Genomic DNA, 23626 nt, shown 5'->3' with positions numbered 1-23626 from the left:
AGGTTATCTCCACAGATAGTCCTTGGTTGGAGTATGAGTCTCTGGGAAGTTCCCTGTGTTCAAATTTTCTTGTTCTGTTGCCTGATATAGTACATGGGTTTATATCAGATTTACATTGACCTAACAGTGCTTTGTACTATGACTTCCACCAGCACATGTACATACATGTACAAGTACACTCCTGTACATGTGTATGCATGTGCAAATATAAGCACATACAACTGCCACATACCATATCACACTATTAATAGAAAGTACTCAGAATAGACAAGCCCATAGACACAGGAAGTTCTAGCCCTCATTTATTTGGGCATGCGTAGGAGGTGGTATTGTAGACAGACACCTGATAACTATATAACCTGGATTTCTTGCATTAATGATTTTATCCACATCATCTTAAAATGTTACCATTCAGATTTAGATTGCTTCTTTCTGAATACCTTTATGCTATTTTGTTCAAAAAGTGTAAAATCATTGTTTCATAAGCAATATCAAATAACTTTCACCTTTAACAGTTTCCAGAAGTTAACTAATCACTTTCTAAGCTGAAAATCTTGCCTAAGTTCCATTGGGAACCAGTGACTCCCTTTGACACTTCCAAAACTCTGTTACCCACTTTAACAAAGAGAGGAAGAATAATCTGGAGCTAGAACAGTCAGAACAGAATTCTAACCTCACTAACTGTATCAGCTTGAAAGCGTGCATTAAACATTCTAATTTACAATGTTCATGTTAGATTCATGATGCTTCATGATAACAAACGTGGGTATTAAACACACACACATATGTATATGTATATATGTATAGAAACACACTATATGAAATTTTATTTAATGAAATTATAACAGAAAATTTTAATACATTTAGTATATAAAACAGAACAAAAAAATCGTAACATTGAAGTCAAAATGTCACAAAACAAAAGTTAGAAGGAAAAAAATAGCTCAACTGTAGAGGCAAACATATCATGTAACAATATATTTTCAACACTGAAATAATTAATTGCCTACTTGTATTGGTTAGGTATTTTTTTTTAATATAGAGAGAAGGACATTAGACCTTACATTTAAAGACTATTTTATGGGGACTTTTACAATATTATCTTATCAGTTTTGACTTACTTGTCATTGCCCAATGCAGTAAACTCCTTTTTATAAATCACAGAGATCAGAATTAACCTGTGTATCCACCTCTAAAGAGTCTATATTTTGGAGCATATGTTATGTTAATTTGATTAGATCCTTTACAGTCTAATGATTAGCATATTGCAAATGAGATTATAGTGGCAAGTAGTGAACATGTTACTCCTTCCAATTGTTACAGATGAAATTCAAGAGAGTTACTAATAAAGTGCCAATTTTACTAAACTAATGCTGAAGACTGACAGCAATAAGAGAGTGTTGATTAAAACCGCTTATTTGTAAATTATGGATGGAAGTGGTATCTCCAATTATATAACACCACATTTAAAATCTATTACTTTTGAATATACTATATTAAGTTTGACGCTACATTTTGGATAAGTATGTTAATGCTAAAATTACTTTGAAATTTACAACATCTCAGTGGATTTCATTATAAGGAAATGAATTGAATATAATTGTTTACTTGGGGAAATAAGCAGCTATTGTTTTTCTCCAAGGAAAAAAAAAGAAGCTTTTACATATTGAGTTACCTTCAGTTTTCTTTTAGTTTGCTCTCCTTATTAAGTTCTTAGACAATCTGCATAATCTACCACAGAAGATATAAGAAAGAAATAAGAGTCAGATAATTTGGAATTACTTTAGGGCATTATTAAAGTTCCAAAACATATGAAGTGATAGAGATAAATGTAACTGCAACTCAAAGATGAATTATCACTTGTAAATTACTAAGAAACAGAAATGTGCAACTTGCTTACACAATTACCAAAAAAGATCTTCATTAATGATATTTTGGGAACTCATTTTGAGATGTATGACACTCATGCCTTCCCTCTAATGGTGCATTATAGAGTAAGAAAAATTCAAAATCATAAAATAGTGTCAGTCCAAAGACATTATATTCAAATATTTGATATGTGTATGTATATAAATTCAAGGTCAGGATTATCTTAACTACAATGGAGAACACTATATTGCATTAAGCCTTCTGTTTCCAAAGCAGGTATTTAGAATTTCTTTGTGGAGTTTTTCCTATTTAATAAGTCTTTTCTCTTTCCACTTGTTTCTTATAAAGAATATTAATGCCTATCCAAATAGTGGTTTCAACAAAAGAAAAGAGAAAAACTATTAAAATACAAACAGTAAGAAAGACTAAGAAGGTCCAAAAAGAGATGTGATATCACTATTTAGTTATAAAATTGCATAGCTTCAGATTGTCTCTTTCAAAATGACCTAAAGAGATAGCCTGTCAAGGCTCCATGACAATATCTGCTGCAGCTGTTCTCAAAAATGACTCAGATGAGTTTTTGGAGAATGTGTTTTCAGGTGTTACTGTGCATTATTTCATTGTAATATTTTTAAATTCTAACTTAATAATTAACTGAATAAATATGAAAAATATAGTAAATATAATTCACATCAAACTTAGAATATCAACTCTTTGGAATAATAAAATCCCTGTATACCACAAAAGCAGTTCTTTAAAAATCCATCACTTTCTATATAAGAAGACCCATTTGAAATATCATATCCTAAAATTTGAAATTATTTCTTTTTTATTTGCTAAAACAATTTGTTGTGCTCATTAGACGAGAAAAAAATGGCAAATTCTACAACAAAATCAAAATAGTTGGCTTTCTGTATGTATATTGGCCATCACCACACAGAAAATGACTATTTTAATGATAGAATTCAACCAAAATTGAGTTCATTTTGTGAATAACTAAATGAAGTCAATTAAACAGCCACTTATCAATCATATATTACCAAATTTGTTTTGAGATTATTTTTCTTCCTTTATTAAGTTTGACATGTTTTTCAAAAGTAACTATGTCTACTCCTTGCTCATGTTTTCCTCATGCCATTCTTTTGAAAACACCATAAAATTAAAATGCTAACAAATACATTGTGAAATTTAGATGCAGCAAATATTCAAGATAGAAGGTCATGCTATCTGTTGCACGGCATAAATAAAAGTTAATGTCCTTTTTAATATAAGAAAACTTCCCAGTAGATAAATGCAAAAGCTCTAAAGAGCTCACACAGGAGAAGAAACAGAATTATAAATTGTGCAATCTCACTCATCAAGCAAATGCAAACAAAAAGATGGCACTCTTAATTTACTTATTTAAATACATATTTAAAAAATATTCACTGGGGGTGGTGGCACACACCTGTAATCCCAACACTCAGGGAGGCAGAGGTAGGAGGATCTCTGTGAGGTTGAAGTCAGCCTCGTCTACAAAGAAAGTCCTGGACAACCAAGGCTACACAGAGAAATCCTGTCTTGAAAAAAGTTAAATACAAAGCAATACAAATTGACCAGGTTACAGTGAAAAGAATGTCTCACACATTGCTCATGGCATCATATATTATAATTTTCCAAACAACAAAATATTCAAGAATTTTTGCTCATTAATATATGTTCGTAGACTCTACCCTAGCAAAACAATAATGTTCACTGGTCTTTATATTGCTTCAGTTATAATATTCATAAGTGGGGAGGGAGAAATGAAAATATCCAATAGGAAATGTACATGCAAATCATGGTGCATCTACTTTGCAGAGATATTTAAAGTTATTATCATAAAATTGTATAAAATAAGTAAAAATGTGTCAAAAGGGAAAGGAGAAACAACAAAGTCAAGAAAATGAACCAGAAAGACTGGAGTCACCTTTCTAGATAGTAATATTATGAGGGAGATTTCTCCTCCATTTTTTTTTAATGAATTCGTAACTATGCTACTGTAATAGATAGCCTCCACAACACTTCCTCATTTCAATGATTCCTTAAGAAAAAGAAAGGTAGAGAAGAATCAGAGTTTCACAATGTAAATCTGTCAAGCTAAAATAATGTAGGAGGACTTTATTGAAAACTTTATTGGAACATTTGCAGAGTTCAATATCCCTTGCTATCTATTCCCTCAGTATTATGTGATTTCGTTCCCAGTATGTGCTGTGTGAATGAAAGACTTGCTAACCTTAGGCAATGTTCTATGTCTCCTTTACTTGTTTTCTCAATTGAACTGTGACTTCTTGATTAAGGTTTGAATTTATAAATAGGTATATGAGTATAATCAGACGATATGCATTGTGAATAAATGAGAAAGTTTTCATCGTGAGAGGCCAATGTATGCAAAAACATATATACAATTAACATTATACAGACTAAGCAGTGTATGTTTATATATATATATATATATATGAATATATGTATATAGACACATCTACATATATATGAATATATGTGTAGACACATCTAAATATATATACATGTAATAAGAGTGAAAAAAGAGGCCAACCATTTTAAAAAGAGCTTGGGGTAGGGTTATTGTAAGGTTTGGTGAGAGAGAAAAAAGCAAAGTGGGAAATGATATATTGATATTATAATATCAAAAGGAATAATTTAAATGGAATGAGACATAGAAACAAAATAAAGTAATAGAGGAAGTGAAGTGATTATTAATTCATGCATATGTACAAAGATGCATGAATCCAAAACTAGTATTTTTTAACTTTTATTTATTTGTCTATTTATTTATTTATTTATTTATTTATTTATTTATTTTATTATTATTAGTTATAGTTTATTAATTTTGTATCCCAGCTGTATCCCTCTCCCTCATTCCCTCTCAATCCCACCCTCCCTCCCTCATCTCCTCCCTGACCCTTTCCAAGTCTTCACTGATTGGGGAGAACCTCCTCCCCTTTCATTTGACCCTGCAAAACTAGTATTTTTATTCCAATATTCTATAGTACATTGGAGTGTGTAATTGCAGTTCTGGGAGAAGATGCAGACAAAAGGGAGAAGAGAGGGAATGATTAACAATGCAAACATGGCTTTGATTTTTTGTCAAATCAAACTCAGCTTTTCCATCATTTCAAAGACAAACAGGAGATTTTAGAACTAGAAGAGATTTCTGAGGTAATCCAATGTCTTCACTTCATATTTAGAGGAACAAGCCTCTTAGAGAATGGATGCAGTTTCCTAAACATCACTCCCAGTTGTTCCACTGAAAATATAGACTAGTGATTAGAATTTAGCACTCTTCATTATATCTAAATAACATTGACCTAACATTGGACTTAATGAATTGTAAATTGGTCACTGCATGAAAAAGGCAGTGAAGCAATTAGGAATGTAACTTTTAAATTATTTATTTATTATTTATTTGTTACAGATTATTCACTTTGTATCCTGGCTGTAGCCCTCTTCCTCTTCTCCCAGTCCTACCCTCCCTCCTTCTTCTCCCCTTATGCCCTTTTCCTAGTTCACTAGTAGGGGAGGTCCTCCTCCCCTACTATCTGACCTTAGTTTATTGGTATGCTTACCCAGTTATTAAAGGAACATAAAGAGGAAATGAAACAATCTCTCAAAGAAATACAGGAGAATACAACCAAACAAATAGAGGCACATAAAGAGGAAAGGAATGAATCTTTCTTCCATGATACATTTGTATCAATGTCTTTTTGGAATTACTGCACTTTCAAACCCTGTTGCATTTCAAATGTCACTCTTTTTCCAAATGTTAAATTTGGCAAGGGGCATGGTGAAGATGAGGGAGGGAGGGAAGGAGGGAGGGAGGGACTGGGAGGGAATGAGGGATTGGGACACGGCTGGGATACAGAGTTAATAAAATGTAACTGATAAGAAAAAAAATAAAATTCAAAAAAATGAAAAAAAAATTGGAGCTTTTAAATTTTTTATAAAAGCATTCTTTTCAATGAATTTGAGGTGCGATTTTTGAGTTTTGATAAAAATCACAATTACATATTTTCAAAGTCTTGGCCCACACAATTTTATGTATCCATCTTATTAAAAAAAACTAAACTTTATTTTTCCTAGATTAATTGACAATATTTAGAACAAAAATGTGTGTTGGAGGGGTCAAGGAGCTTTTACTGGTATTATACATGCTTTAAAGGATGATTGGTTTCAAGGATCCTCAAAAAAAAAAAAATCATTGAATAGGTGTGACATTCCTTATTCCTAGCTGATTTGTAGGTGGGAATTGCTGCAATTTGAACTTTGAAAATGGTTCATAACAACTATATAAAATCTGTTTTTCTGTGTTGCTTTCTCTCTATTTCTCATTTATAAATATATGTATATATACAATTTCTCATGTGTGTATTTCAAATAAATACATTGAACATAAGAAAAATGTCAAAATTTCTGTACATAAAAGTAAAGGTAATTATTGTATAATAAATATAGTTGCCCTAATATACTATTAGACATTAGAAATGAGACATTTCAGTTATTTTTAATTTCCTATATTTTATTTGAATGTCTGTTTGATAAGTACAGATTCCTAATCAATGGATGATTAATGGGAAACATTTTTTATCAAGTTCTTTTTGTCTATCAAGTATTTGATAGTTGTCCAGTCAGTACCTTATGTGTAAAATAGTGCTCCATCTCCAAATTCTTAAAGTCTCATTCTATAATGAACAACAACAAAAATTATATATAACAGTTTATGTTGGTAGACATCAAATTAAATGAATTTTATTGATTTTTTTTCCATAGGAGGATTGTGAAATTCCAATCCTTGCTTTAAAAAAAAATGTTTCTGTATATTAGAGTTTCTACGGCTGTGATGAAACATCATAACCAAACAGATCTTTTGGAGGAAAGAGTATATTTCCCTTACACTTATATATCACTTTATTTTCCATAAGTATTACTTACATATCACAGTTCATCTTCTAAGGCATTCAAGACAGGGTTGCAAAAAGAGTGGAAACCTGAAGGTGGAGATGATAATGAAGCCAAGGGGCGGCTATAGTTTAATGGACTACTTCACCTTGTTTGCTCAGTCTTCATTCCTAAATGGTATCTCCACACAGAATGGCTGGTTCCTCCTCAAATAATCACTGAATAAGAAAAAGCCTGTAAACAGGCTTAACTCTTTACAGTCTGATCTTATAAATGCATTTTCTTATTCTTATTTTTTTGTCCCAAGACAGTGTTTGTGTAGCCTTAGTGTCCTGGATTTTTAAGGTCAGGCTGGCTTCAAAATCACAGAAATCTCCTTGCTTCTGCCTTCCCAAGTGATGGATTACCAGAATCTGCCACAGTGCTTTTTTCTTTCTTTCTTTTTTTTAAATTTAGTTATTCTCTTTACATCTCAAGCTTAGGCCCCTCAGGCCTCTCCTCCCAATCCTTCCTCTCAGTCTCTCCCTCATCTCCTTATTTCCTCTCCCCTGCCCCTCAGAGAAGTGGACTCTCTGCCAAACCCACACCACCACAACCAGTCACACAAGGACTATGTACATATTCTTTCACAGTGTCCTGGCAGGACAGCTCTGCTAGAGGGAAGTGATGAGAAACATGCAACAGAAACCATGTCAGAGACAGGCACTGATACCTTTTCTAAGGGATCCACATGGAGGCTAAGCTGCCCATTGGGCATATATGAGTAGAGTTCTTAGGTTTAGTCTATGAATGATCTTTGGTTGGTGCTTCAGTCTCTGCAAGCACCTCTGGTCCCAGGTTATCTGTAACACTTGATCTTCTTGTGAAGCTCCGGTCACTTCCAGGTCCTTCTATCTGTCCTCCCCCACACACATTTTTTTTTCCACAAAACTCCGTGCACTTGGCCCAATGTTTGGCTGTGTATACTTCTGAGTGGAGCCTCTCAGAATTAGGATCCTGTGTGTTAGCATAACAGAATATCTTTAATAGTGTCAGTGGCTGGCTCTCTCCCATGAAGTAGGTCTCATTGAGCAAAGCATTGGTTCCACATTGACTCAATCTCTGCTCTATCTTTATCCCTGCACATCCTGTAGGTAGGGTAAATTCTGGGTGGAATTTTTTGTTGGTGGGTTGCTCTTTCTCTCCCCCTACTAAGAGTCCTGTTTGTTTAGAAGATGGCCTCTTCCAGTCTCCCTCTTCTCAGATGACTCTAGGTTTTGTCAAGTTGACATAAAACTAGCCAACATAGCCGGGAATTACATTTCTGGTACAACTCTCATTTTGTACTGCTTAAAGCAAATTTAAAGCCTGAAAATTAGACAACTGTAGAACTTCTAAAAAATATGTCATAGGAACAAAAATAAAATAAAATAGGCTTGATAACATTTGGCTTCAACAGACTTTCAGTGTTCATGGCAGTAACACTGTTGGTGGTAGTCAAATAATTGAAAATAAGTGGAATCTTTTCACAATATCTTCACCTTTTTGGGAAAGCACTACTTTATTTGTCATAAAGCCACTTCATTTTAACTTCATTCCAGAGTTCTTCATTTAGCGACCTTGAGTTGTGAGTTCACTAGAGACAGTCTATGATTTATTCATTCCTACATTCTCTCCAATCACTCAGTGATCATTTATTCACTGATTTAAAAATGTTTTGATTGATTCTTTACTACATACCTTTATTCAAAGACATACAGCAACAAATACAACAGATAATGTCTACTCATGTTGAGCAGACAATGAAAAATTAGCAAAGTGTTGATAATGGTGTTTGTTAGAATTCTTTGAAAGACAAAAAGAACAATGAGTAGTGCCATCTGGGGTAGTTTTTCAGTGTCAGGTTAGCCTGATGTAGGAAAATTCATACTGTTTTCAGAAACAGAATACTAAGACAGGTACAGTTCATGAACAGCAAGAAAACATGAGGAGATGAGTCTCAAAAGATTAAGCTAAGGACTTTCTGTCTTTTATTTTAGAGTATAGGACACCATTACTGATAGCATGGAAATTTTATTATCTCAGTTATTGTTCTATTGCTTTGAAGAGACACCATAACAATAGTAACTCTTATAAAAGGAAAACATTTAATATGGGATAGTTTATACTTTCAGACATTTAGTTTATTACTGTCATGCTGAGAATCATGACAGTACACAGACAGATATTGTGCTGGAGAAGGAGCTGAGAGTTCTACAACCAGATGAGCAAGAAGAGCTAGAAACACTCAGACTGGCTAGGCCTTTGAAATCCCAAAGCCTACCCTTCTTCAAATGAGGCCACATCTACTCCAGCAAGGGCACATCTCTTAATATTGCCACTCACTAGTGACCAGGAATTCAAATCTATGAGTTTATGGGGCCATTCTTATTCAAACCATCACACTTATATATTACAACTTCCACTCTGACTATGGTAAAAAAAAATGATGCTGTCAGACTACAATGGTTTAAACATGACGACCATTAGGAGAAAAACTACAGTACTCTAGCTTGAAAATCGTTTCATCTCAAGTAGTACTGAGGAAGTAGATGAATATGTTTAGATTTTGTATTTTTTTTCCAAGATGACACAAATTCACTAGCTAACAGACTGCATGTAATATATACAAGATCATAGGAAGCAAGAATGGCTTTAATTTCTTGAGTACATCTGGAAAAGTGACAAACAGAAGTCCATTTTTGAACCTACCAAGCTTCAGAAGACATTCTAGATAACTATATGGAAATACCAAGCAGCCAGTTAGATATATATGCATGCAATAACAAATAATGAAATACAGAGACCATTAATTTGAAGGAAATAAGCCTTATATGGAAAGACTCAAAGGAAGGAAAGGGAATGAAGAAATTATATAATTATATTAATCACAAATAATAAAAGAAGTAAAAATCCACTGTATCTGTCTTCTCTCTCAGGATGCTCATCTCTGATGTTAAGCCAAAGAAACCTAGGTATATCCTAGAATGTTTATAAATTTTATATATTTAGATATTAAGTAGTTTCTAAAATGTATGAGTCTAAGCAAAAAAATAAATAGTATTGAAACTATGAAGTTTTTAAGGTTCAAGTCTTTCTTTCGAGAGACTTAACATTTGGTTAACTAAATCTTCAACATGTAAAGCTTTATTCATATTACAAAGTAGAATGAACCACTTAGCATCAGTCACCCACAAACTTATTGACGGATTTCTGTTTTCTATATGCTTACCATAAATGCCATGAGGATTCCAAGCTGTGAGATACTGTATATGATATAGGAAGCATAGTTTACATATCAATAAGTTTCTCTAAAAATTATATGGTATATCCATTCTTGAAGTGCAGAAGAAGTAATATCAGTCCTTGCAATGTTAAGGAAGGAGGATCATAAATTTGAGATGAGTTTGGGTTATACAGCAAGGCCCTGCCTCAAAAATTCCTGTTTAAGCCAAGGTTGGCTGTACATACCAGGAACCTTGATACTTGAGAGACTAGAGCACAGAATCAGTACAGTTGAGGCCAGCCTGGAATATATAATAAGTTCCACACTATTAGGAAATCCTGTCTAAAAAATACAAATAAACCGGGCTGGAGAGATGGCTCAGTTATAAGGAGTACTGTATGTTCTTTCAAAGGACCTGGGTTCAATTCCCAGCACAACATGGCAGCTCATAACTGTCTGTAATTCCAGTTCTAAGTGATCTGAGCTTCACACTAATGCACATAAAAATAAATAAATAAATAAATAAATAAATAAATACAAATAAACAAACTGGATGAAGTAATTAAAAAAAGGAATCGATATTTGATTTCAAACTAAATGTTTAAGCTTTAAACAAAAGAAACAAGTTGCAGATTTATGACAATAGACAAAAGTGATAGTAAAATAAATGTAAAGAAATTAGTGTTTCTTTAAACAGTGATTGTAATGTTCCAGAGACATTGGCATCTTTAAGGGAACTTAATATCAAACTGTCTATGATAAGTAGGGCATCTAAGGTCTTTACTAGCCCTAAGAGCTTCAGCATCTAGCTCAGCTTTTGGAGGGGGGAGGCTTCAGTGATTTATCATGAAGCTTAATATTGCTGTTTCTAAACCCAATTTAGATCCTGCTGTTTCTATACCAGTATAGTCAGTAGAATGTTGTTTACATCCTCTCAGTACTATGAAAAACAATAATTTACCACCACCTAAGTCATTAAAAATGCTCTGCAGGCCTGAGTCTCAAAAGCTACAATGTGAATACAAGAAGCTCAGTCTCCTCAAGAACACTTTATTTCATGTAATTTGGAAGCTGCCTCTCCACATTCCAGAACCTTTCCATCCTCAGAGCCCAAGACTTAAAAGTAATATTGAACCACAGGCAAAGAATTATTCTTTGCGAATCTATTTTTCTCACTAGTTTCATTTCAAATGTGAGGTGTGCTAGTTTAATATTTATACTCCTGACTACTTACAGATCTCATAATGTTTTCTAATCTAACCACTGTCTTTAACATTAAAACCACACTCTCATACCACAGTAGAATTGCCCTTTGTTTGCATTTCAGTACAAACATTTTTTGTAAGCTCTCCTTCTTTTACTTTGAGAATTTTCTGATGCTGCAATGTCTACCTTCATCCTAAATTCTTGACAATGTATGCATGTAGCACAGAGTGTTATTATTGCCTCTGGCTAGCTTCATGTCATCCATTTTGTCTTTTGCTTTACTCCTTTGATAGTATTAGCAGGCCAATTGTGATTCTGCCAAATGTGTTTCCTTGCAAAAGGACAAATCTAAAAAGGCTCATGCTTTTCACTCTCTTCCAGGACTGTTTTCATTAAAGAACTTCCTTACCTATTTTTCATGAAACTGAGCTGGCTTAATCAGAGATGGAACAAACAGACTGCAAACCTTATCAACCTCTGTCCAAAGTCAAGCATGAAATGGATCTAGCTTATACCAGTTCTTCTGATGAGAGTGAAGATGGGAGAAAACCAAGGCAGTCATTTAATTCCAGGGAAACTCTGCATGAGTATAATCAAGAGCTGAGGAGGAATTACAATAGCCAGAGCAGAAACAGGAAAGAAGTGGAGAAATCTACTCAGGGTAGGTTTTTATTGGATTTTTGTAATTAATATTATTTGTCATTAGTGAATGTTTATATGCATAAACCTGTGTATCAAAAACAACATTGCAAATGCTAGTTGCTTAATAATTCCTACTCTTTATATATCCTTAGTGAATCTGTTCCACATGTACACCAAGCTGAGGTTGTAGGTTCCATGTACCTTTTACAGATTATCATAAATTTTGATGCAACAATACTTTTATCAGAGCTTTCAGAATTTGTCTAATTCTATAAATAGCCACTTACAGACTAAAGGATTAAATAATGTATAGTAAGACTTACAGTAAAAGTTAAATGCTTTTAGAGCCATTGCCCATATGGGACAGAAGTCTCAAATAAATATTTGGCTGCCAAAAAAGTGACACCTTTGGGGCTATAAAGTCTGTGAAAATAATTTAGAAATGTTTTGCAAAATAGCTTAGAGGGTAATGAAGAATATTTTCTTTTAAAATATACACAAATGTATTTTACAGTTTATTCTTGGGCTATTGTAGTCTCAATTATGGAAGGCAAAGGCATAATAGTTTCTAACAAAATTAGGGAGATATAAATATAATTTCTATTTTCTCAGTTAACTACACAGAAAAATATATTGACATTTGTACAGATCATATGTTAGGGGTAAGTCAAACTGACATTGTTTTTAAGTAAATTTATTCGTCCGGGACAGTGTGTACTCCTGACTCAGTAGTATAAAAATCAATCCATCAACGGAGGAATGGATACAGAAATTGTGGTATTTTTACACAATGGAATACTACTCAACAATCAAAAAGGAGGAAATCATGAAATTTGCAGGCAAATGGTGGGATCTAGAAAAGATCATTCTGAGTGAAGTATCCCAGAAGGAGAAAGACAAACATGGTATATATTCGCTTATATAGACCTACAAGATATGATAAATATAATGAAATCTACACACTTACAGAAGATAATCAAGAAAATGGACAAGGGCGAAGATGATCACTCCTCATTTAGAAAGACAAATGGGATGTGCATTGAACGTATGACAGGAGTCTACCGCAAAACGCATCTGAAAGACTAACTAGCAGTTTTTCAAAGCAGACACTAAGACTCATAACCAAACCCTCGGCAGAGTGCAGGGAATCATATGAAAGAAGGGGAGTTAGTATGATATGGAAAGGATAGGAGCTCTACAAGGACCAAATATATCCAGGCACAGGTTTTTTTCTGAGACTGACACTCAACCAAGGACCATCTATGGATATAACCTAGAACTTCTGCTCAGATGTGGCCCGTGGTAGCTCAGTAACCAAGTAGTTTTCCAAAGTAAGGGGAACAAGGACTATTTCTAACAGTATCTCAAGGGCAGGCTCTTTGACCTCCCCACCCCCCCAGGGGAGGAGCAGTCCTGTTAGGCCACAGAGGAGGACTTTGCAGCCAGTCCTCAAGATACCTGATAAAACAGGGTCAAATGAAAGGGGAGGAGGTCCTCCCCTATCAGTTGACGTGGAAAGGGGCAGGGTAGAGACCAGGGAGGGAGTGTGGGGTTGGGGAGGGAATGGGGGAGCAGGATACAGCTGGGACACAGAGTTAACAAAATGTAACTAAAAAGAAAAATAAAATTAAAAAAAAATCAACTAAGAATTTACTAAAGATTCAAACTCTCAGAACCCAACTTAGAAAACCAGGGTTTGGGACCTATCTGTCAATTTACAGTTTTAAAGAGTCCAGTGGAGAATTCTGATGCCTGTATTATTACTCCAAAATTTTGTTCAAATGACTTCAAATATCAAATGCATTTTGGGTACTTCCGAATTTATATTTTCATTAACCCTTAACTTCCTTCATAACTTACAGTTGCAAATGTGCAGTTACCTGATACACATTTCCAAACTGATGACATATCAATTACTCTAAATTCAGTATAACTAAAAGAAAGGGAATAATTCAAGTACTCTCAATTTGAAGCCTGTTTACATTGCTAGATATTGACTAGTTCATGCTTGCCTTTCTTCCAGTCAGCCAACAATTTTTCAATGTATGCCACAATGTTTCAATCAGCAGAATTGATCTCTACATCTTAAATGTACTCCTTTTTTCTGTTTTTTATTTAATTATTTTAATTTTTATTAATTACAGTTTATTCACTTTGTATCCCCCCTGTACCTTCCTCCCTTCTTCTCTTCCAATCCTACCCTCCCTCTTTCCCAAAGTCTGGAATCCCTGCACAGAGGTAGCCTATGGCAGTTCAGTGTCCAAGTGGCCTCCATAGTAATGGGGACAGGGGCTGTCTCAGACATAATCTGATTGGCCTGCTCTTTGATCACCTCTCTCTGAGTGGGGAGCAGCCTTATCAGGACACAGAAGAGGACAGTGTAGCCAGTCCTGAAGAGACCTGATAGACTAGGATCAGAGGGAAGGGGACTTTGTATCTTCTTATAAACCCTTTCACCCTTTTTCTGTATTCCTATCTATTTCTTGGTAGCAGAAAATTTGGGGGTATAGAAAAGATGCAAAAGATAAAGCTGGCTGCATTATGCATGTGGAGTAAGCACTCTACCACCCAGCTACATCTCAAGATCCAAACTCATTGAATGTCTATCCTGGTTGTCACCCTTTATTTTTATTCAAGTATCACTCACAGCCTAACTTAAAAGCATCCTTTACTCACAACTCTCACTGTCCCCCTATCACCAAATTTTTGTTTTGTGTAGATGACTGATCCCTTCCTCCATGAAGTCTATATTATTTGTATCTCTTACCTCTTATTATGGATATTTATTTCTTACTGTATACCCAGTGAGGATGAAAATTATGTTTTCTTTATTGATCTGTTTTTTTTTTCTGTAAAATTCACAGAGATGACCTATGATTGCCTTATTTGTGCATGTAAGTGACAATACACATTGGAGGTCACTTGCTACTAGGTCAAATATAGTATTACAAATTAAAATTACTGCATTCTAAATTATTTAAACCTTACATTTACAAAACTGTTAAATTGAGTCAATAGTTTAATATATACTAACAACTAATATGTAAATGTCTGTTCATATTTGTCATATTAACTGTACTATTCATTTACATTTCAATATAACTGGAAAAATGTTGTACCTGTCTTTTCAAATAATTCATTTTAATTGATTGTGTCTTCAGCTAAAGATAACTTAAATTTTTGTGAACTAAACCCACCTCACTATTGATAAATTTTGCTTTTATCAATATTTGGAATCTATACTACTCTTTAAAACTATATAGATTCATTAAAATATTTCTCTGTAAATTTGCCTTTACAGAAGACCAGTTTATAACTATAAGTTGTGGGTTGTGAGATAGGCTCATAGAATGGTTGATTTTGTCATTTTTAATAAGAATGCATTTAGTTATGATTCTAAAGGTATGAATAATATAGTTCTAAGTCTATACTGAGATGGTCAGCCTTACATTTTGTTTCTGTGCAATATGATCAAAAAGAAATTTAGGATAAGTACAGTCTTAATTCTATAATGTCATGTTAACTTCCTTTCAATAGATTATTTTAAGCAACCAGCTTTTGTTTAGCACTTAATGTTAGCCAGAGCTTGAGTCCAATGTTGGAGGTGAAAAATTACTGTTTGTTAGAAAATCGTAAGTGGTGGATAAAACAGCTAAGCAATTTCATCAGTACGATTTTATGATAAGTGCTTTTGAAATAGCTTCCCCACGCATTGCTTGACTTTCCAAAAAAATTTTGTTACATAACCAAGGTACACAAAATAATAAAACAAAAAATTTAAAATAAACTATTTATAAGTTTTCAATTACATCTAGCCTAATTAAGTTTCCCAACAAACACTTGTGTCTTACCCCAGGTAGGAATCATCACTTTGTCCAATATATTTGTATTTTATCTGATATCTTCCCTTTAATTATAATACAGCTCTAGTTAAGAAATAAACTGGATGATATTACAAGGCATTTAATCTACTTTACAAATACTCCAAAGCATAAGAGTAAAATGCTGTCAAATATATTTGCCCCACCCAAACCACAGAGGATATTCTTTAAATGAAAAGAGGAGAAGTCTTGGGGGGGCGGAGCCAAGATGGTGACTAGCACACACAGTTTCCGAGCTGTGGAAGAGATAAAGTTCTGAGTTGATGAGTGGAAGAACTTCTGAAGCCAGGGAAACAACGGAGAGACTTTCTAAACAACGGGGAACATCGCAGGAGGTGAAAACCTTGGTCTCGGGTCACCCAGGGACTTGTTTGGGGAAGGTGAGAAACGATCATTTGATCTCTCAGCACTCCCCTCCCCCAGACCTCCCTCCTCCTTGGCACAGCAGACTCACCTTTCTCAGCACAGACCTAACTGCCTGGGGCCTGCAGCCACTGAGGCGGAGCCCCAAGCCCTTTATCGGCAAAGGCCAGCAGTACTGTGTCTCGGGGCCCCAGATTCGCGTGGCGGCTGCACCATCCTCCCAGGGCCTGAGTCTGCTAGTCGCCATACTAGCTCCACAGAAGCACCATCACTGATGGTTCGGGGCCCCCCCAATCCCACAGTGACAGAGAATACACTACATACTCACCAAAACCAGACAGAAACGCCATACAAGCTAGACACACCAGGCGCTGGGCCTCCGAAGCTTGGAGAGCACAGTGAAGAGACCCCAGGACTTCCCAGAAAGCATCTGGACTAGCAACCCAGTCTCCAGTTACAGCGGGACTTTCTAACCTGGCAGCGGAGCAGCACTGAGCTGGCGGGGCACATCAGCCCTCCAGTTTAAGACTAACCAGGGCCAAACCAGAGAACAGAAAGGCTGGTTACCCCCCGATTCCTACTGACGTGACCACCCTGAAATCTCCAGCTGCAGCAAGACCTCATAACCTGGCAGTGACAGCAGCATGGAACTGGCGGAGCACATCAAAGAAGCAGGGCCAAACCAGAGAACAGAGAGCCCAGATACCCCGATCTCTGCCAAGTGACCTGCCTGTAAGTGAGTGCACCCTTGAGAATCTACAGCTCCCCTGATCCTGGGTCCTTCTAAAACAGAAGCCAGGCATCGAACCCCCTCCCACCCATATACCCACTTTGGGAAACAGAGGGGCACTTGGAACATTGAAGTTCCTGCTCTGTGGGTCTAATTGAGGAGTTAAGGCAGTTAATGCCAGAAATTGCACTGCGATCATCACTAGTGCCTGCGACATATACATTGCAGAGCCCCTCCCACAAACTCAAGGGTTCAACATTAGCCATCACTCTGTCCCTCGAGACACATGCCCATGCCCACTTACACACACACACACACACACACACACACACACACACACGCATGCACGCTTGCATTTGCCTCTGTTTGCGCCTGCATACTTTCCTCCCACAGGTACAGCTAGTCCTCAGCACACGCTAAGGACACGGGACCTCTCTCAACTTCCTGAAGAATTCTCCAGACTCGAGAGAGAGACAGTACCAGTCTGATCGGCAGAATCCAAAAACAAACAGGGAAGGTCTCAGATAAGCCAATGGCCAGGGGTAGGTGAAAGAACACTTCCAACATAAATCAGGACATCATGACTTCACCAGCAAACCCCAAAATCGATGGATACTCCAATTCATCAGAAGCACAGGAAAATGACCTTAAAGCCATGCTTGTTCAATTATTTGAGGCTCATAAGGAGGAAATGAACAAATCTTTCAAAGAGTTGGCCAGTCAATTGGAGGTAAAGAAAGAAGAAATAGACAAAACCCTTAAAGAAACACAGGCAAACATAGCCAAACAAATAGAGGCACAAGTAGAGAAAAAAATTAGTGGCATATAAAAAGGAAATGAACAAAGAAATAGAGTCCATCATAGAGAGGCAGGAATCCAAATTCAAACACATGAAAAAAATGGTGCAAGGCATGAAAACAGAATTAGAATCAATAAAGAAAACACAAAATGAGAAAACTCTTGAGCTGGAGAACTTGGAGAAAGGATCAGGAACCACAAAAGTAAGCATCACCAACAGAATACAAGAGATGGAAGAGAGAATCTCTGGAGCTGAAGACACACTTGCAGAAATTGATACTTCTCTCAAAGAAAAAGTAAAATCAGAAAAATTCCAATCACAAAATATCCAAGAAATCAAGGATGCTATGAAAAGACAAAATCTAAGAATAATAGGAATTGATGAAAAAGAAGACTCCAGGCTCCAAGGTCCAGAAAATATTTTCAAGAAAATCATAGAAGAAAATTTTCCCAACTTAAAGAAAGAGATGTCCATAAATATACAAGAGGCCTACAGAACACCAAATAGACTAGACCAGAAAAGAAACACATCATGTCACATCATAGTCAAAACACTAAATCTACAGAACAAAGAAAAGATATTAAAAGCAGCAAGGGAAAAAGGCCAAGTAACCTATGAAGGTAGACCTATCAGAATCACACCAGACTTCTCATCAGAAACTATGAAAGCCAGAAGGGCCTGGGCAAGCATCATGGAGACTCTAAGAGATCACAAATGTCAACCCAGACTACTATACCCTGCAAAGCTTTCAATCAACATAGATGGAGAAAACAAAATGTTCCATGACAAAACTAAATTTACACAATATCTATACAGCAAACCAACCCTACAGAAGATACTACAAGGAAAACACCAATCCAACGAAAACGAATTCACCCAAGAAAACAGGGCATACAGATAATATCCCAACAAAAATGAAAAGAAAACAAGCAATGAAACAGGGTAAGATCATCGACTCCATTACAAAAGGAACTAACATGCATTGGTCTATATTATCTATCAATATTAATGGACTCAACTCACCAATAAAAAGACACAGGCTAACAGAATGGTTATGGAAACAGGACCCAACATTCTGTTGCATCCAAGAAACACACTTATTCAACAAAGTTAAACACTACCTCAGAGTAAAGGGCGAGAAAAATGTTTTTCAAGCAAATGGTTCCAGAAAACAAGCTGGAATAGCCATCCTAATATCTAATAAAATAGACTTTCATCCGAAATTAATCAAAAAAGATAAGGAGGGCCACTATATTCTCATCAAAGGAAAAATCCAACAAGAGGACATCACAATTTTGAATATCTATGCCCCAAATACAAGAGCACCTACATTCGTAAATGAAACAATATTAAAGCTTAAATCATACATTGATCCTAATACCATAATAGTGGGAGACTTCAACACCCCACTCTCATCAAGGGACAGATCAACCAGACAGACACCAAATAGGGAAATAAAAGCACTCACAGAATCCCTAAATCAAATGGACCTAATAGACGTCTACAGATCTTTTCACCCAAACTCAAAAGAGTACACCTTCTTTTCAGCACCACATGGAACCTTCTCCAAAATAGACCATATAGTTGGTCACAAAGCAAGCCTCAACAGATACAAAAGGATTGAAATAATCCCTTGTATACTATCTGACCACCATGGACTAAAGCTGGACCTCAACAACAACAGAAACAACAAAAAGCCGACACGCACATGGAAACTGAACAACTTGTTACTCAATGACAGCTGGGTCAAGGAAGAAATAAAGAAAGAAATTAAAGACTTTCTAGAATTCAATGAAAATGAAGGCACAACATACCCAAATTTATGGGACACATTGAAAGCAGTGCTCAGAGGAAAATTTATAGCACTAAGTGCCTACAAGAAGAAATCCATAACATCACATACAAACAACTTAATGGCCCAACTGAAAACCCTAGAAAAAAAAGAAGCAGATACACCCAAAGAGGAGCAGACAGCTGGAAATAATCAAACTAAGGACAGAAATCAATCAATTAGAAAAAAATAAAACTATTCAAAGAATCAATGAAACAAAAAGCTGGTTCTTTGAGAAAATCAACAAGATAGACAAACCCTTAGCCAAACTAACTAAAAAGCAGAGAGAAACTATCCAAATCAGCAAAATCAGAAAGGAAAATGGGGACATAACTACAGACACTGAGGAAATCCAAACGATTATTAGGTTATACTACAAAAGCCTATATGGCACAAAATTTGAAAATCTAAATGAAATGTATAACTTTCTTGACAGATTCCATCTACCAAAATTAAGTCAAGATCAGGTAGAAAGACTGAATAGCCATATATCTCCCAAGGAAATTGAAGCAGTCATTAACAGTCTCCCTTTCAAAGAAAGCACTGGACCAGATGGCTTCAGCGCAGAATTCTACAAGACCTTCAAAGAAGTACTAACACCAATTCTCCTCAAACTATTCCACAAAATAGAAATAGAAGGAACACTACCAAACTCATTCTATGAAGCCATAGTCACCTTGATACCTAAACCACAAAAAGATTCAACAAAAAAAGAGAAATTCAGACCTATCTCTCTTATGAACATTGATGCAAAAATACTCAATAAAATACTTGCAAACTGAATCCAAGAACACATCAAAGATATCATCCACCATGACCAAGTAGGCTTCATCCCAGGCATGCAAGGGTGGTTCAACATATGGAAATCCATCAATGTAATCCACCACATAAACAAAATGAAGGAGAAAAACCACATGATCATCTCCTTAGATGCTGAAAAAGCATTTGACAAAGTCCAACACCCATTTATGTTTAAAGTCTTGGAGAGATCAGGGATACAAGGCACATACCTAAAGATAGTAAAGGCAATATACAGCAAGCCTATAGCCAACATCAAACTCAATGGAGAGAAACTTAAATCAATCCCACTGAAATCAGGGACAAGACAAGGCTGCCCACTCTTTCCATATCTCTTCAACATTGTACTTGAAGTCCTAGCCAGAGCAATAAGACAACTAAAGGAGATCAAGGGGATACAAATCGGAAAGGAAGAGGTCAAAGTGTCACTATTTGCAGATGATATGATAGTATACATGAGCGATCCCAAAGATTCAACCAGAGAACTTCTTCAGCTGATAAACACCTTCAGCAAAGTGGCAGGATACAAAATCAACTCAAAAAATCAGAAGCCCTCTTGTATACCAAAGACAAAAAGGCTGAGAAAGAAATTAGGGAAACAACACCCTTCACAATAGCCACTAATAACATAAAGTACCTTGGTGTGACTCTAACCAAGCAAGTGAAAGACCTGTTTGAGAAAAACTTCAAGTCTTTGAAGAAAGAAATTGAAGATCTCAGAAGATGGAAAGATCTCCCGTGCTCATGGATTGGTAGGATTAACATTGTGAAAATGGCCATCCTGCCAAAAGCAATCTACAGATTCATGCAATTCCCATCAAAATACCAACTCAATTCTTTACAGACCTTGAAAAAAAAAGATTCTCAGCTTCATATGGAGAAACAAAAAACCCAGAATCTCCAAAACGATCCTGTACAACAACAGATCATCTGGAGGTATCTCCATTCCCGATCTCAAGCTGTACTACAGGGCAACAGTAATAAAAACTGCATGGTATTGGTATAGAAACAGAAAGGAGGATCAATAGAACCGCATAGAAGACCCAGAAATAAACTCACACACCTATGAATACTCAATATTTGACAAAGAAGCCAAATCCATTCAATGGAAAAAAAGACAGCATCTTCAACAAATGGTGCTAGATCAACTGGATGTCTACATGCAGAAAAATGAAAATAGATCCATATTTATCATCCTGCACAAAACTAAAGTCCATGTGGATCAAGGACCTCAACATAAAACCAGATACTCTAAATCAGTTGGAAAAAAAAGTGGGAAACAGCCTAGAACTCATTGGCATAGGAGACAACTTCCTGAACAGAACACCAACAACACAGGCTCTAAGAGCAACAATCAATAAATGGGACCTCGTGAAACTGAAAAGCTTCTGTAAAGCAAAAGACACTGTCATCAAAACAAATAGACAGCCTACAGATTGGGAAAGAATCTTCACCAACCCTTTTTCTGACAGAGGGCTAATATCCAGTATATATAAAGAACTAAAGAAGCAGAAAAGCAACAAACCAAATAATCCAATTAAAAATGGAGAACAGAGCTAAACAGAGAATTCTCGAAAGAGGAACATCTAATGGCAGAGAAACACTTAAAGAAATGTTCAACCTCATTAGCCATTAGGGAAATGCAAATCAAAACGACCCTGAGATTCCACCTTACACCCATCAGAATGGCCAAGATGAAAAACTCAAGTGATAGCACATGCTGGAGAGGTTGTGGAGAAAAAGGAACCCTCCTCCATTGCTGGTGGGAATGTAAACTGGTACAACCACTCTGGAAATCAATCTGGTGCTTTCTCAGACAACTAGGAGTAGTGCTACCTCAAGACCCAGCTATACCACTGCTAGGTATATACCCAAAATTTGCTAAAGTACACAACAAGGACATTTGTTCAACCATTTTCGTAGCAGCTTTATTTGTAATAGCCAGAACTTGGAAACAACCCAGATGTCCATCAAGGGATGAATGGGTACAGAAATTGTGGTATTTTTACACAATGGAATACTACTCAGCAATCAAAAAGGAGGAAATCATGAAATTTGCAGGCAAGTGGTGGGATCTAGAAAAGATCATTCTGAGTGAAGTATCCCAGAAGGAGAAAGACAAACATGGTATATACTCGCTTATATAGACCTACAAGACATGATAAACATAATGAAATCTACACACCTAAAGAAGATAATCAAGAAAGTGGACACAGGCGAAGGTGATTAATCCTCATTTAGAAAGACAAATGGGATGTGCATTGAACGTATGACAGGAGTCTACCACAAAAGGCATCTGAAAGACTCTATCTAGCAGTGTTTCAAAGCAGACACTAAGACTCATAACCAAACCTTCGGCAGAGTGCAGGGAATCATATGAAAGAAGGGAAGTTAGTATGATATGGAAAGGATAGGAGCTCTACAAGGACCAAATATATCCGGGCACAGGGTCTTTTCTGAGACTGACACTCAACCAAGGACCATCTATGGATATAACCTAGAACTTCTGCTCGGATGTGGCCCGTGGTAGCTCAGTAACCAAGTAGTTTTCCAAAGTAAGGGGAACAAGGACTATTTCTAACAGGATCTTAAGGGCAGGCTGTTTGACCCCTCCCCCAGGGGAGGAGCAGTCTGTTAGGCTACAGAGGAGGACTTTGCAGCCAGCCCTGAAGGTACCTGATAAAATAGGGTCAAATGAAAGGGGAAGAGGTCCTCCCCTACCAGTAGACTTGGAAAGGGGCAGGGAGGAGACCAGGGAGGGAGTGTGGGGTTGGGGAGGGAATGAGGGAGTGGGATACAGCTGGGACACAGAGTTAACAAAATGTAACTAAAAAGAAAAATAAAATTAAAAAAAATGTTAAATTTAAAAAAAAAAGAGGAGAAGTCTTAATGTAAATGGCAAAAAAAAGCTGAGGTTGTTAAAAACTACAGTAAGAACAAATCTATGAAATTTTGAAAAAAAAAAGAAATTCACACTAGTTTTGAAGTTACACATAAAATTGCATAAGTTACAGCAAAAATGCATAATAAATTCTCAGCAAAGAGAAAAAATGTATAAAATTTGTAAGAGATATGAACAGAAAAAATTGTTCTGACTCTTGGAACATGTTGTGCCTGAAAGTACTGAACCTACAGGAAGACTTGCTTTAAGAAATAAGCAATACAAAGTCATTTGCTAAAGCTTAAAAGTGGGGAAACAGATGCAGCAATAGTTTCTGACTGAAAAGTTTAAAAAGTACTGGTGTGGTTGGTTGCTTCTGATAATAAAAATCACCAATGTGTATATATATATATATATATATATATATATATATATATATATATATAT

At 35.9% G+C, this 23626-nt stretch overlaps 1 protein-coding gene across 1 annotated transcript in view; it reads left to right on the top strand.

Moving 5' to 3' along the window:
* Window positions 1-23626, top strand: part of Tenm1 (teneurin transmembrane protein 1) — a 1167432-nt gene that overhangs the window by 310817 nt on the left and 832989 nt on the right. Inside the window, exon 2 of the mRNA XM_055612144.1 lies at window positions 11636-11915. Coding sequence (XP_055468119.1) covers window positions 11699-11915 — 217 coding nt within the window. The 5' untranslated portion in view covers window positions 11636-11698. The remainder of the gene's footprint in view (window positions 1-11635; window positions 11916-23626) is intronic.

Source organism: Psammomys obesus, unplaced genomic scaffold, assembly GCF_907164565.1.
Source record: "Psammomys obesus unplaced genomic scaffold, mPsaObe1.curated_primary_1811, whole genome shotgun sequence".
NCBI classification, from domain to species: Eukaryota; Metazoa; Chordata; class Mammalia; order Rodentia; family Muridae; genus Psammomys; species Psammomys obesus.
Note: the sequence above shows the minus strand (reverse complement) of the source record. Positions and strands in the feature narration are given on the sequence as shown.